This window comes from Labeo rohita, chromosome 20 (assembly GCF_022985175.1).
Source record: "Labeo rohita strain BAU-BD-2019 chromosome 20, IGBB_LRoh.1.0, whole genome shotgun sequence".
Classification (NCBI taxonomy): Eukaryota; Metazoa; Chordata; class Actinopteri; order Cypriniformes; family Cyprinidae; genus Labeo; species Labeo rohita.
Window position 1 is genome coordinate 20,345,165 of NC_066888.1, and position 13,914 is coordinate 20,359,078.

Here is a 13,914-nt window from a genome sequence, read left to right on the forward strand (position 1 = left end):
TTGCTACTCAAAACTAGCCCAATCCCACTTTGGGGGTTGTCGCCAGTACCAAAAAAAAAAAAAAAAAAAAAAAAAAAACGCATTCCGGGGGGTAAAATACAAATTTTTTGGGCAGGGTTCCCCTGGTAAAATTTGCTTTTCAGGGGCTAAAAATTACGTTATTATTTTTTCCTTTTGCTTTTGGGTTTTTCAGTTGTTATTCTGTGTAAATGGAGATTGCATAATATGCCCTTATAGTTGCTGATTCTGGAATGAGTAACACAGCAAACCACAAAACAAGTTTAATGTGTCCTCCTTCAGAAACAGAGAACATCACAAGTCTGCTTTTGTTTAGCACTTCTCATCATAAATGCTAATTCCCACAGTGCCTAAACGTGTCCTGACACTAAGCACAAAATAAAACTGACACACTCAGAAAACATGAGGCCTGTCTAAATTTTTTTTTTAAAAAAAGAAAGTGTTAATAGCCTTGTAGTAAAGACTAAAGGCCAAATGACTGGAAATGATTCGCACTCTTCAACGTGGGATGGGGAAGTCGCTTGACGTAGGTGTTCTGAGATGTGTGGCGCCGCCCTGGAGGGGAGAAGTGGACACGAGTCATATTTGAGTTGGAGAGGATGTGAGACAGAAGTTGGTCAGGGGGTCCTGACGCACCCTCATTAGGGTGGCTTCCTCAGGATATCCACAGAGGGCTGATGGAAGCATAAGGAAGGAGGAAGGGAAGGACGGGAGGTGAAGAGAGGGAGAGAGAAATGCCTGTGGCGTGCAGGGTGGAGAATGCGTTAAATTAACTGGAATCAGAGGCGGGGAGCAATGGCTCATCCAAAATCAAGATCAGTCACTGTCAAGGTGCTTAAGTACTGCAGATACGGCCAGACAGTCTCCCACACATTGTCTAATGTCCAATGGTGAAGCAAAACGTAGAATTACTGAATGCTACTGCCTCATGCAGTGCCTGTTTGGCTTTCTTCACAGTTGGCATTAAGATCACTGTTTAAACTTGGTGGTAACATGCTTTACAAATACATAGTGTGCTACTGCATGCTGAAGTGCATAAACTATTGCTTTTATTTTAAAGCTTCAAAAAAGTTGCTCCTATTTAAGAAATATTTGATAAGGCAAACAATTAAAATGTCAAAACTGTATTTCACAGATCATTTTCTCTCTAAAACATTCACAGCCACAACATAACACAAATCCAACAGATGGTTGAAATGAGGGTGACAAGCTGTTAATTGACTTTGAAGTGAATTTAGATGAGGGGAACCACATATAAATGGAGTTTACTCACACAGACCACACTTCAGTGACAGACAGACAGAGGTATTCTCATTAAGAGAGATATATGGCAAACCTCAGACCTTTAATTCGTGACTCAGTAGCCGCCAGTTCTACAAAAGCGGTTTATCAAGATTAGCATAAGATAGTAAATCAAATGTAGAGATATATGCTTATACGTTTGCTTCAGAAAGCAAAAATGATCCTGTAACTTTAAAAATCTAGTTCATGCCATAATAAAACCTTACTTTTATAGACAGATACTTTTATAGCCCACCAAAACAACATTACATTCTCTAGCAAGTCACATCTGAAAGGCTTGTAAAAGTTGAAAGTAAAACAACCCAGACTGTCTAATGGTCAGCCTAACTGAAACCACATCTAACCATTTTTTCATGCAATCAAGACATTTCCTATATTTAAAGGCGCTCTAGAATGCTTGATTCTGATTGGTCAATCGTGGTGCATGTAAACTGTATATTTGACCATGTTCCCTGGGAACCAATTTCCTACACAGCTGTGCTAGATTCATCTCTTGGCACTCACTGGTCTGTTTTTTCCATTTAATTTTATTTCAATATTTCGAAATCATTTATTTATTAAGTTGCCTTGTATTGAAAGATACAGTCATCTAGTCATTGTTGCAAAATAAAACCCCTCTGACTGTTTATGATCCCTTACATGGTTACGAAAATGTCATTAGCAAAAATTATTTTGTATACAGTTCATACATTCATTTGCTTTTGCTCTAAAGTAAGAAACACTGCAGCGCAAGTGGCACAGATTTCTATTTGTAAACAATCAAAACAACTGAAGCAAAGACCAAATTGAAATTCTCCAAACTGTGGATGAATGCCTCTAAAAAGAGATGTTTAAACCCAAAAGATTAAGGATTCAATTAAAGCTGCAAGGATCATAAACAATAGCTGCAGTTTGTTGTTGGGGGTTGGGTGAAGCCAAGCTGAGAACACCTTCAGGTGCTACTTCGGCAACTTTTCCCGCTCAACTGCTTCATAAAATAATTTCTCATACTACTGCTTAGGCAATGTTGTTTAGTACTATACTGTGAGCGTTCAAGTCAGATGACTTGAGAGGAGTATACATGACACATACTCTACGGAAAGAAGAAAAAAAAAACTCATCATCTTACAGTAATATCACAGGATAAAATACGCCTAGGGGAGGAAGGAAGGTACACACACTTTTCAGATGCTTAATTAACACTGCAGCCATCAAGAGGCAAAGCCATTTTAACTGGAAATGGCTGTCACACCTTTATCTGTTTCATCTGGGTGCTTAACAACAGACACGTTAAGGTTCCAACAAAGTCTCAGGGAATAACTGTATGCAAATATCCACTTTAACCAATTTCCTACACAACAGCTGCAATTAAAGTTTCAATTAAAACCAAAAAGGACAGAGAACCCATGACTAGGCCTTGAAGATGATACAATGTAGCCATCACTATTTAAGCTGTTCTCAGTGGAAACATGAACACTCACAACTGATTCACAAAATTAACTAACAGAACCAGTGAAATGCGTAAATAACAAAAGACAGATAGCCTTGGGAGAGAATACATATTACTAAGATAATTTTCCAAACTCAAAGCCACAAGGAAATGTTTGATCCTGTAAAATAAACACTGAACACAGAGAGAAACAAAATCTCCGGGATGTATAAAGTTCTTAAAATGTTACATTTTAGCTACATCTCTTAGCTAACCAGTCAAGAGAAAACACACGGATTTGTTTAATAATATACACACTAATAATATGGTAATATTGTTGCAATGCTCGTTTTGTGGCCCGACAGATTTCAAACGTTAACTACTTTGCGAACTTACACGTAACCCGAACCACTAATTTCGTGTCTAAATAGTACTTTTGTGAAAACAGCTTAGTAATCCAGCTGGTCATTAGACTTCTACTGAAACGACAAGGAAAACACATTCAAAGTTCTGTGTTGTTTTTGAGTTCCGTTGCGTATGCTACGCCACACGTGCGCCGGCTTTTAATAATAATAAACACTTCAGTTACATACCATGTGATACGATTCCCTGGAGATTTCTAAACTTCTCACTCCCTTTCAACAGAAACACACCGAACCATACAGTTTCAAGACTCCTGTTCACAGAGAGTCGTCCTGACGCTCCTGTGGGCTGCTTTAACATGCGCTTGGCATCAAAGCACAACCACTACACACACAATGAGCTCCAATAAATTAAGCCCCTTGGGTTGAAGGACTTTTCTCAAGTTGCCTTCCTGTGACACCCCTCCCCCAACTCCGAACTTACCAGCATCCCCATCACGTCCGACCAGAGCCGGGAGAAACTGTCCGATGATGCGGCGCTGACCGCCTGCGGCTCCTCGGGAGAAAACACTTGATCCTCCTCCATTGTCAAACACTGATGGATTTACAGCCTCAAATTTCAAGTTGATGAACGTTAATTCCAAAAACCATAAAACACGTCCAGAAGTCTTTTAAATCTGAGTTAGTATTTCGCTATTCCGTGGTGCGTGTTCAAAAGTCGTTTCAAGGTATTCCGTTAAAGTACAGAAATACATATTTATCAAGGTCGCTGAAATGTTTTCCATTTGAATCCAGCTGAGCGCACACCGTACAGACAAACTTCAACTCAAGTATAGCCGGACAGATATCTGCGATTCACTTGGCACTTCGTCGGTGCGAACCAACCCAAACTTTAGGGAGTTCTCTTTAGTGTGCGATATAAAAAGATTTAATCATTACAATACGTAAATAACATCAAAGCCAATCCAAGCGAGACAAACAACGTTTCGAAGTACCCACGACACCACCATTCAGCAACAACACCGACGAAAACGCCCGAAGCGGATTTCTGCGCTTGAGTTCTCCAACCTCCCCCCTCTCAGGCACAATGGTTTACTCCGCCCAAACAACACACCGCTCTCGCGCTTCACTGCTACAAACGGGACAAACTGATCCTCACTAACTTTACAAATCTATGACGGCACACACAGAGACCTTTGGAAAAGGGCATCTCTCCTTTCGCTTTTCCAGCAATACTTTCCCCGCTATAAACAGACACAAAGGAACAAAGCGACATTTTGCTCACAATGCGCTCTAAAACAAAAGCCCATGAGAAAATAATTTCAGAAGCATGACGTTATCGATTCTCTATTCATAACGCTTCAAAGCACGCCTGAAAGTTTTACACACAGCAGTGTACTCAACCTTTTTGACTTTAACCCCCACAACCCCATCAATAAGGCTGAGGCACCCACTCACTAACATAAAAACAAGTTTTCCTTAACTCGTATTATACTGGATATCATTTAGCATTATTAGAAATGTGACTGAACTCATTTTTATTAAAAATAAAGTTTTGAAAGCAGTCTTTCAGATGAGTTAAGCAAATGACACAAATAAATATGTTAGCTCAAACTAGCCTTTGGTCACAAAGTTAATTTAGTAGGTAAAACAAGACGGTAATTCCATCCTCGTGTAACATAATCTGTGACATCATAATCTTTCAAAATGATCTTCTAATGTGGCATCTGACCATTCTGAATGTCCTGGAGGGAAGATTTAAAGGCACAGCGGTTTCACTAATCTAACTAACCTCTGAGCTCCTTGCAACTTGAGCTGCAGTAAGCCAGACGACAGGACAGAAGTGAATAAATGTGTACGTTCAAAGCTGTGGATGCCTTGGATATTTCTCTTGTCACGCCTGTCTATTGCAAAAAAGTGGCCATGTCTGTTCTTCTTCTCTTCTAGTTCTTCTTTGCTTCCCAGAGACACATTCTCTGAAACAGCAACAGCTGTCTAGTCTCGTGACAGATGCCAGAACAGGCTGAAAGAGAGAGAGGGAAAGTGAGAGCGAGTCCCTCTTGTTCTGTGTGAGAATTCCTCCATTAGTCATACAGGGGCAGAGAGAAACCATCCATACCCGCAGATCACACATAAACATCTGAGTAGTACTGAGTATGCTTGATTCTTGATTAAAAAAAAAAACCTTTTAAATGGTCTACACAGTTTTTTTGTAAGCACCAACTACATCATACTAACTTAAGTCACCTCTCTAACACACAAAGACAAATATACAGTTGAAGTCAAAAGTTTACACACACCTTGCAGAATCTACTAAATGTTAATTATTTTACCAAAATAAAGGGATCATACAAAATGCGTGTTATTTTTTTTATTTAGAATAAGATGTTTCACATAAAAGACGTTTGCATATAGTCCACAAAAGAAAATAACTGAATTTATAAAAATGACCACATAAAGTTTACATACACTTGATTCTTAATACTGAGTTGTAATCATCCGCAGCTGTTTTTTTTTTGTTTTTTTTTTTTTTTTAATTTTTTTTTTTTGATAGTTGTTCATGATTCCTTTGTTTGTCCTGAACAGTTAAAATGTCTGCTGTTCTTCAGAAAAATCCCTCAGGTCCCACAATTTCTGTGTTTTTTCAGCATTTTTGTGTATTTGAACCCTTTCCAACAATGACTGTATGGTTTTGAGATCCAGCTTTTCACACTGAGGACAACTGAGGGATATGCAACTATTACAGAAGGTTCAAATGCTCAGTCTTCTGTTCCCCAGAAGACAAAAGTTAAATTTACTCAGATCTTCAAATTCTCAAAAGGTTTTCACCCCTCAGCTCTTGATGCATCATTTTTCCTTCTGAAGCATCAGTGAGCGTTTGAACGTTCGGTAATAGTTGCATATAATTTTTCCTCACTGTGAAAAGATGGATCTCAAAATCATACAGTAATTGTCGGGAAGGGTTCAAATACAAAAAATGTTGAAAAAAATATATATATTTTGTGGGACCTGAAGGTTTTTACTTAGGAACAGTGGGCAGTTTAACTCTTCAGGACAAACAAGTAACTCACGAACAACTATCGCTAAACAAGAACAACAAAAAAAAACATTCAGGTAACAACACAGTATTAAGAATCAAGTGCATGTAAACTTTCGAACAGGGTCATTTTTTATACATTTAGCTATTATTTTCTCTTGTGGACTATATGCAAACATCTTTTATGTGAAACATCTTATTCAAGTCAGTACTAAATAAAAAATTACATGCATTTTGTATGATGTATGATTTTTGTAAAATACTTAACATTTTGCAGATTCTACAAGGTGTATGTAAACTTCTGACTTTAACTGTACACACTTAGTCAATGAAATTCATGTATATTGTAGCTAGAGGTAAAGTGAAATGACTTTCCCAGACAGGAACTCTAAAACAGCTGCTAAACAGGCTTAGTGTTTATAGCCTAAACATATAAAACACATGCTTGACTTTCTTTCAACCAACACACATTTACATTATCTTTAATGTTCACATACTTTTACACAGGTACATTAACTTTTTAAAATTCCTCAGAGGAACACAGTCAGATCTGATATTCTGGAAGTGGTTTACCTGATGTCCTAGCACAACGTTTGCTTAAAAAGTGGCTGTCACTCAGCTTGGATCAGAGAGGACAAGGAAGAGGTCAAAGCGTCAAGTCACCGTGTGTTTGTAAGGGAGTTCCCTGCTGAGTAAACAGAGATCGCAACAGCACTGAATGGTAGAGCAAAGGTAAGGCTCTATTGTTGAGACACCATCCGGATTCAAACCTTAAACTAAAGGGCTGTAACCTACAGGGATTGGAAAACACTTCCAGACAATACTTCAAGAAACACTTAACTCAACGCCAGGCTGCAGGGGGCCAGCAGAGCATATAGATCTTAAGAAGGGAAAGTCAACACAGCTGCACCCAATTCACACCACCTATAAACATAACCAACATCAAATATGGGAAAGTGGCTCTATAGGCTAAAAACACGTGAGTCTGTCATTGTCTGCAATGAGATCATAACAAATAGTCATTCCAGACATATTGAGCTGTACAACAGGGCTTGTCCCATGCAAACTATTGAAATCTTTTCTGCTCATCTCTCTCTGCACCTGTGGTGCTGATGGTGTTGTTGTTGTGTAAGACACACACAGTGGCTCTCTTGCAGGCCTGTGATTGGTATTCCAGTGATCCGCATGCTCAGTGGCGGAACTACTGGGGCCAGTTTGGCCTGGCTCACTGGATCTGTTTATATTGAAACTGCCAAAAGGCTGGCCACCTGCAGCCTGTGGTTCTGTAGACAGCAAAACATTCACTGTTCTGCTATGATAAGCCACTTTGACTAAAGTTATGAAGTATGGATATGTGCACTGAGCATAGGGTAACATTTACAGCTTTATCCACAGAGCCCACAGTGATGCTGAATGTTTTGAATCTGTTGAAACATTTGAAATAAAGATGATGATACACTGCCATTCATAAGTTGCAGTTAATAGAACAGAACAGGTGTATTAAATTGATCAAAAATGGCAGTAAAAGCATTTTTAATGTTACTAAAGAAAAGATTTCTGAAGGATCATGTGACTGGAGTAATGGCTACTGAAAAGTCAGCTTTGCCATCACAGGAATAAATTACATTTTAAAATATAATAAATATATATTTTATATATAATTACAATATATAAAAAAATATTAAATATATAATTATTTAAATTATAATAATACATATTTCACAATATTACTGTTTTGGTTGTATTTTTGATCAAATAAATACAGCCTGGTGAGCATATGAACTCCCTTTCAAAATCCAAAAATTATATTTAACTTCTTAACAAAGAAGTAAAAAAACATGAAATGTAAAAGTGGGTTACCTTCTCCTAATGTAAACTAAGCAGGTTATTTACATGAGGGATATTTGGATGATAAAAACACTTGCAGACATGACTAAAAGCAATAAACAGAGTCAAAATGACTATACACATTTAATGACCTTCTGCAACAGGATATAATCCATCACTTTAATTAAACTCAGTTTTATGAGTGTGTTTTCATAAGATTTAATTTATACAAAAAAAAAAAACAAAAAAAAAAAAAAAAAACTTGATGTCTGCATACAATCGTACATTTAAAAAATCTTTTATTATTAGGGATTCTGTTTAAATTGTAAATCAAATTGAAAGCAATAAGCATATTCAACAGTTTACAGAAATCATGTAAAGTGTTTCATCCAGTAAATTTCACCCAATGACACACAGCACTGTCAGAGTTCAGGAAGGAGTCATGTTACCTCAGGGTCATTCATAATATGGGTGACTTCTCAACAGCAGCCAGTACTAACTTCAAACAGAATACTCTTAGAAGTGGAGAAGTGTGTTTGTGTGTTTTCTGGTTCATGCTGGTAGTGGGAAGGCTTCACTCCAGTTGCACTGAACAACATGCAGCTTCAGAAAACAACTGTGCTATGCTCTGTGTAAAGAGATGCATGTTTGCTTCAGATCTCAAGGCAAGATGTACATTCTGTTGTCTACAGATGTTTATCCTGATCGCATCTTCATGCTTCAGGCTGATGTTGCAAATACACAAAAAGTAAACACAGTAATCAGACCTGCATGTCCTACCCAGACATGAGGGATAAATGTAAAGAAAGTTAAAAAAGGGAAACTCATAATAACCTGTATATACATGTATTTGTGAACTTATGTTCAGCTTTTCTTTTTTATAGTTAACTTTTACAGGCATATTTTTGAATTTTTCGGATTATCAGTAATCAAAGCTCGGCAAATATTGGTCGCAGACACAGAGATTTCTTTTCAAATTACCAAGCTGCACTCACTAAAAACTCACTACAAAAAAGTGGTTACATCTCTGTGTGTGTGTTGTATAATTACTTTTTTTATATGAGTCTTCCCATTAACGCCTTTATATTGTTCATTCAGACTGATTTGCGAATGCGGAACTTGCACAAACACAAGAGGCGCGATTTATTGCAACCAATCACAGGCAAACACAACCAGTCACATTCAATCATATACCGATGGAGGCATCGCCTCCTCTCACATGTCTTTCCCCCATTCATTCTCAATTACCCCCCACCAAACTCATGGAACGCTTTAGGGGGTCTGTTAAAACTCAGTGGGCTCAGGGAAGGCGAGAAAGACGCCAATTCCAGCTGTAGCTTTACCTGCTGGTGTCACTGTTAGACAATGTTTCTTTATAAAATTAGTGATTTATACACTTTTGAATGTTATATTAACACTGGTATTGTTTTATTTTTGTACTACATTTTTTTTTCTCATCCAATATTTTGAGGAGACACTTCCTCCCTTGCCTCCTCAGAGGGAACACCCTCTAATATATACACAAACTTGATATGTGACGGTAATTAACAATTCAGAGAAGTGTTTTCCTAAAACACTTGCTTTTGTCATTACATCTCTAAACTCTTTTGGCGGTCCAGGCACTAGAGGGTACAGAAATGCCAGGATCATTTATCCCTGTTTGGCTGTTCAGCTCATGACTGAGTAAACAGCTATTAGCTGGAGTGTTTCTTTCAGTTGCATTAGCCTGGCACACTGGAATTTAGCATTTGAGCCATCCAGTAACCAGTCGTCCATGTGCAATCGCATTCGTCTGGGGATTTGCTGCTTTAATCGTGGTTTGGTTGCTAATCGGTACGGTTTGAAGAAAAACACAATGAGACGTGAATCCACGTGCTTATTGCATTGACAAAAAACAGTGTGTGTTTTGTGGACATTCTGTGAACATCCGCAAAGATATTTTATAACAGACTGGCTTGTAGGTTGTAATTAAATTCATCAAATGACATGCATTTAATGGAATAACAAACCATAAATGAACAGTTTCTGACCTTTCTGATGAGCAGTGGCATGATGTCCACATAATAACTCCATAACATTACTATGTGTCTGCTAAATCTTTCATCTTGGGATTAATTTCTCTCTGAGGAAACTTAAGACAAATCATCTGTTTTACACAACAATGTGCAGAGCCACCAGTACGGCCAATGTAATCATAGTGTGAGCTATTCATTTCCACACAGTGCCCCCTGCTGGTTTATATCACCAACTGCAGGCTAAATGTAAACATTTGGAAAATCAGCAAGAACTATAGAAAAAGTAGGCCTACTAAGATTAGTCCAGAATGAAGATGAAATCATTATGTCCTAATACCATATCTTATGGTATTAAGATATAATAACAGTTGTGAAAACTGTGATACGTTTACATTTGATTAATGAAAATTTCAAAGGAACAGAACGGCTTTTAAAAAATGAAAAAAGTTGTTTCAACCTACAGCAACAGTAATGCGGAACATGTCGACTTTGCCAGTAAGAAGCTGATAAGAAACACATTTGATGACCTCATTAGTGTGATCTTTTCACAGGGTTTCCCACAGCTAGTCACTCTGAGAACTGCACAGACCCATAGCAATTAATAAAAGCCTGACAGAATCTTTCACATCCTCATGAAAGACCCAGATGTCTGTAATCATCACGAGAACAAACAGCTGTTCCCCACACATACGACTTAGTAGCATATAGCACGTAGCACAAACATAGTTTCAACTGCTATTTTTTCCCACTGAGCTGGTGTTAAAGGAATACTCTGTGTTTGGTACAAGTTAGTGACAGCACTTGTAGAATTAAGGCCTGTTCACATCAAAGACAAAAAATATGTGACGCTGGACCACAAAACCAGTCATAAGGGTCAATTTTTGAGCTGAATAAATAAGCTTTCAATTGATGTATGGTTTATTAGGATAGGGAAATCTGGAAGGGTGCAAAAAATCTTAGTATAGAGAAAATTACCTTTAAAGTTGTTCAAATGAAGTTCTTCACAATGCATATTACTAATCAAAAATTAAGTTTTGATACATTTACAGCAGAACATTTACAAAATATCTTCAAGGAACATGATCTTTACTTAATATCCTACTGATTTTTGGCATAAAAGAACAATTGATAATTTTGAACCCATGCAATGTACTGTTGGTTACATATAACAACTCCAGACGACAGCTATAACAATAATGGCACAGAGAAATTATATTGTGTGAATTACTTTACAATTTTTCCAGCTGACGAATGATAAAAACATTGACAGCCAATCACATCCCACCATGCCTCAAAGAGCTATTAAACAATCATAAAGTGTAAAAAGTATTTTAAGAGTCAAAATGTCTAAAAATAATCTAAAACAGTTCAGTTCTAGAATGCGGTTGTCACACCTGTAAATTACTGAACTGTGTGAATACAGAACAGGATTAAGCACTAATGGTAATGGCCATACTTTTTTTTAAAGCATTCTGGTTGTAAATCCTCCAAAAATTGGCCTTATTCACTCAGAATTATGTTTTGTGGTAATCACCATCGTGCCACAAATGGTGTCAACTGAGCTTAACTCAAATGAAACCCATATAATTCCTTTAAATCGTTTTTAAAAATGTGCCAAATGCAGACTAAGTATGAATGCCTGTCCTGAACATGCAATGCAGGGTTGCGCCACACCATCCTGGAAGAGAGGCCAGTCCACCAGATGCTGGTGTTTGTCTGTCTCTGCTTCCCACCCACAACAAACAGGCCTGTTGCCACAGCAACCAATCCACTGGAGAGTGAAGTTACATTCAAGAAAAATGTTGTACTGATTTGGAGCTTTACACACAGCCAATCTGTCACACCGACAGGCCTATTAATATTCATAAACATAGACTTCTGCGGAACATACGATCACAGTTTGAGGGGAAAGCAGCTGACTTTCTGCACACAATAGAATGATGCAAAGATAAGGATAAGATAACACAAAAACAAACGTATAAATCCGTGGATATGTTAGTTTCTCTTTTGATTTAAGTAGAATTCGTAGGCAGAAAGTAGACAATAGCAGTATTTTAGGCCTAAGCAATCTCCTAAGAACCACAAGCGACCACTTAGAGCAACTACGAATTTGACCGTCATCTCTTAATCCTCCTTTTCTACAGAGAAAATGAAGAGAGGAAGAGGAAAAGAAGCAGGCGAGGTGGGGAGACGCAGAATCAGCAGGCGAGAAATTGAGTTGACTACCTGCCAAACGCAAACAGAGGGGAGGAGGACACAGGAGGGGTGGAGAGCAGGAGACCGCTGGCCTGAGGCGCTTGGCTCAGGTTTGTTAGCGTGTCTACAGTGGAGTGGGGGAGCGATGAGAGCTCGCTGTGGCCACTGGCCATTGACTGTCATAAAAACATGCCCGCTGCCGTCAGCGCTGATGCCAGAGATATAAACACTCTATGCTATGGGTACCTGTGTGTTTGAGTGTGGGTTGGACAGATCTGCTCTCGGCCTCAACCACAAGGGACAGACCACAGCTGATTACTATGGAAACAGAAATAATATTTCAGCCATGGGTTTTGCACATTGAGTTCCACAGTGAGGTTGATTACTCACTGACAAAGACAAGCTCGGACATGCTCTTTACCATGAATTACATATAGGGTTTTTTCATTCAATTTTTTTTTATATATACACACACACACACACACACACACACACACACACACACACACACAGAGAGAGAACTGAACTACAGATAGAACACTAGAATGATAGATAGATAGTTCGATAGATAAATAGATTCTCTAAATTCAAATGATACAAAAGTATATACACAACCACTCAAAAGTTTTTGAACAGTAATATTTTTAATGTTTTTTAAATAAGTCTCTTCTGCTCACCAAGCCTGCATTTATTTGATCCAAAGTACAACAAAACAGTACAATTTTGAAATATATTTACTATTTAAAATAACTGTTTTCTATTTGAATATATTTTAAAATGTAATTTATTCCTGTGATTTCAAAGCTGAATTTTTAGGATCTTTACTCCGGTCACATGATCCTTCAGAAAGCATTCTTCTATTTTGATTTTCTGCTCAAAAACATTCATTATTATTATTATTATTATTACTACTACTATGTTGAAAACAGTAGAAAACAGTAGATTTTTTTTTAGGTTTCTTTGATGAATAGAAAGTTCAGAAGAACAGCATTTATTTGAAACAGAAATCTTTTGTAACATTATAAACATCTTTAACATCACTTTTACTAAATAAAAGTATTAATTTCTATCATTTCTTTCCACTTAACTCCAAGCTTTTGAATGGTATAGTGTTTCATGTTTTAAAAAAAAGCTTTTTATTTCAGATAAATGCTGATCTTAGGATCTTTCAATTCATCAAAGATCCCTAAAAATGTACTTATCTGTTTTAAATATTAATAATAAGAACAGTAAAAAAAAATGTTGAAAAGCAGATCAGCATATTAGAATGATTTCTGAAGGATCATGAGACACTGGAGACTGGAGTAATGATGCTGAAAATGTAGCTTTGATCACAGAAGTAAATTACATTTTAAAATATATTCTAATGGAAAGCAGTTATTTTAAATAGTAAAAATATTTCACAATATTACTGCTTTTGCTGTATTGTGGATCAAATAAATGCAGGCTTGGTGAGTAGAAGAGAATTCTTTAAAAAACATTTAAAATCTCACTGTTCACTGGTAGTGTACATAAAGATGGATATATAGATATTGTGTATTAAGGTTCAGCCTCACAGTTTTCTATTTCTTTACTTTTAAACATATTGCTTTCTTTTATTTTCTCTTTAATGTAATTGACTTTACTGGAATGATTAATTCATTCAAGTTCTGAAGTGCAGTTTGCACTTGTAAGGAAAGAGCTCCCCCTGGGGTCATGAATGCAAATGCAGAGAAAACACCCCCCCACACACACAGACATGGAGTGTTG

General features: G+C 37.3%; 1 protein-coding gene across 7 annotated transcripts in view; it reads right to left on the bottom strand.

Moving 5' to 3' along the window:
• The window catches only part of sash1a (SAM and SH3 domain containing 1a), a 242,880-nt gene that overhangs the window by 54,056 nt on the left and 174,910 nt on the right, over positions 1–13,914 (bottom strand). Inside the window, exon 1 of one of the 7 annotated variants that reach the window (XM_051138027.1) lies at positions 12,412–12,478. The exons of 4 other annotated variants lie outside the window; for them this stretch is intronic. Coding sequence is in view for 2 of the 3 variants with exons in the window: in XM_051138024.1 (XP_050993981.1) it covers positions 3,575–3,676 (102 nt within the window). In the remaining variant the exon portion in view is untranslated. Of the gene's footprint in view, positions 1–3,321; positions 3,485–3,574; positions 4,314–12,411; positions 12,479–13,914 lie in introns of those variants that run through there. 2 more of the 7 variants (XM_051138024.1, XM_051138025.1) reach the window with 2 other exon arrangements.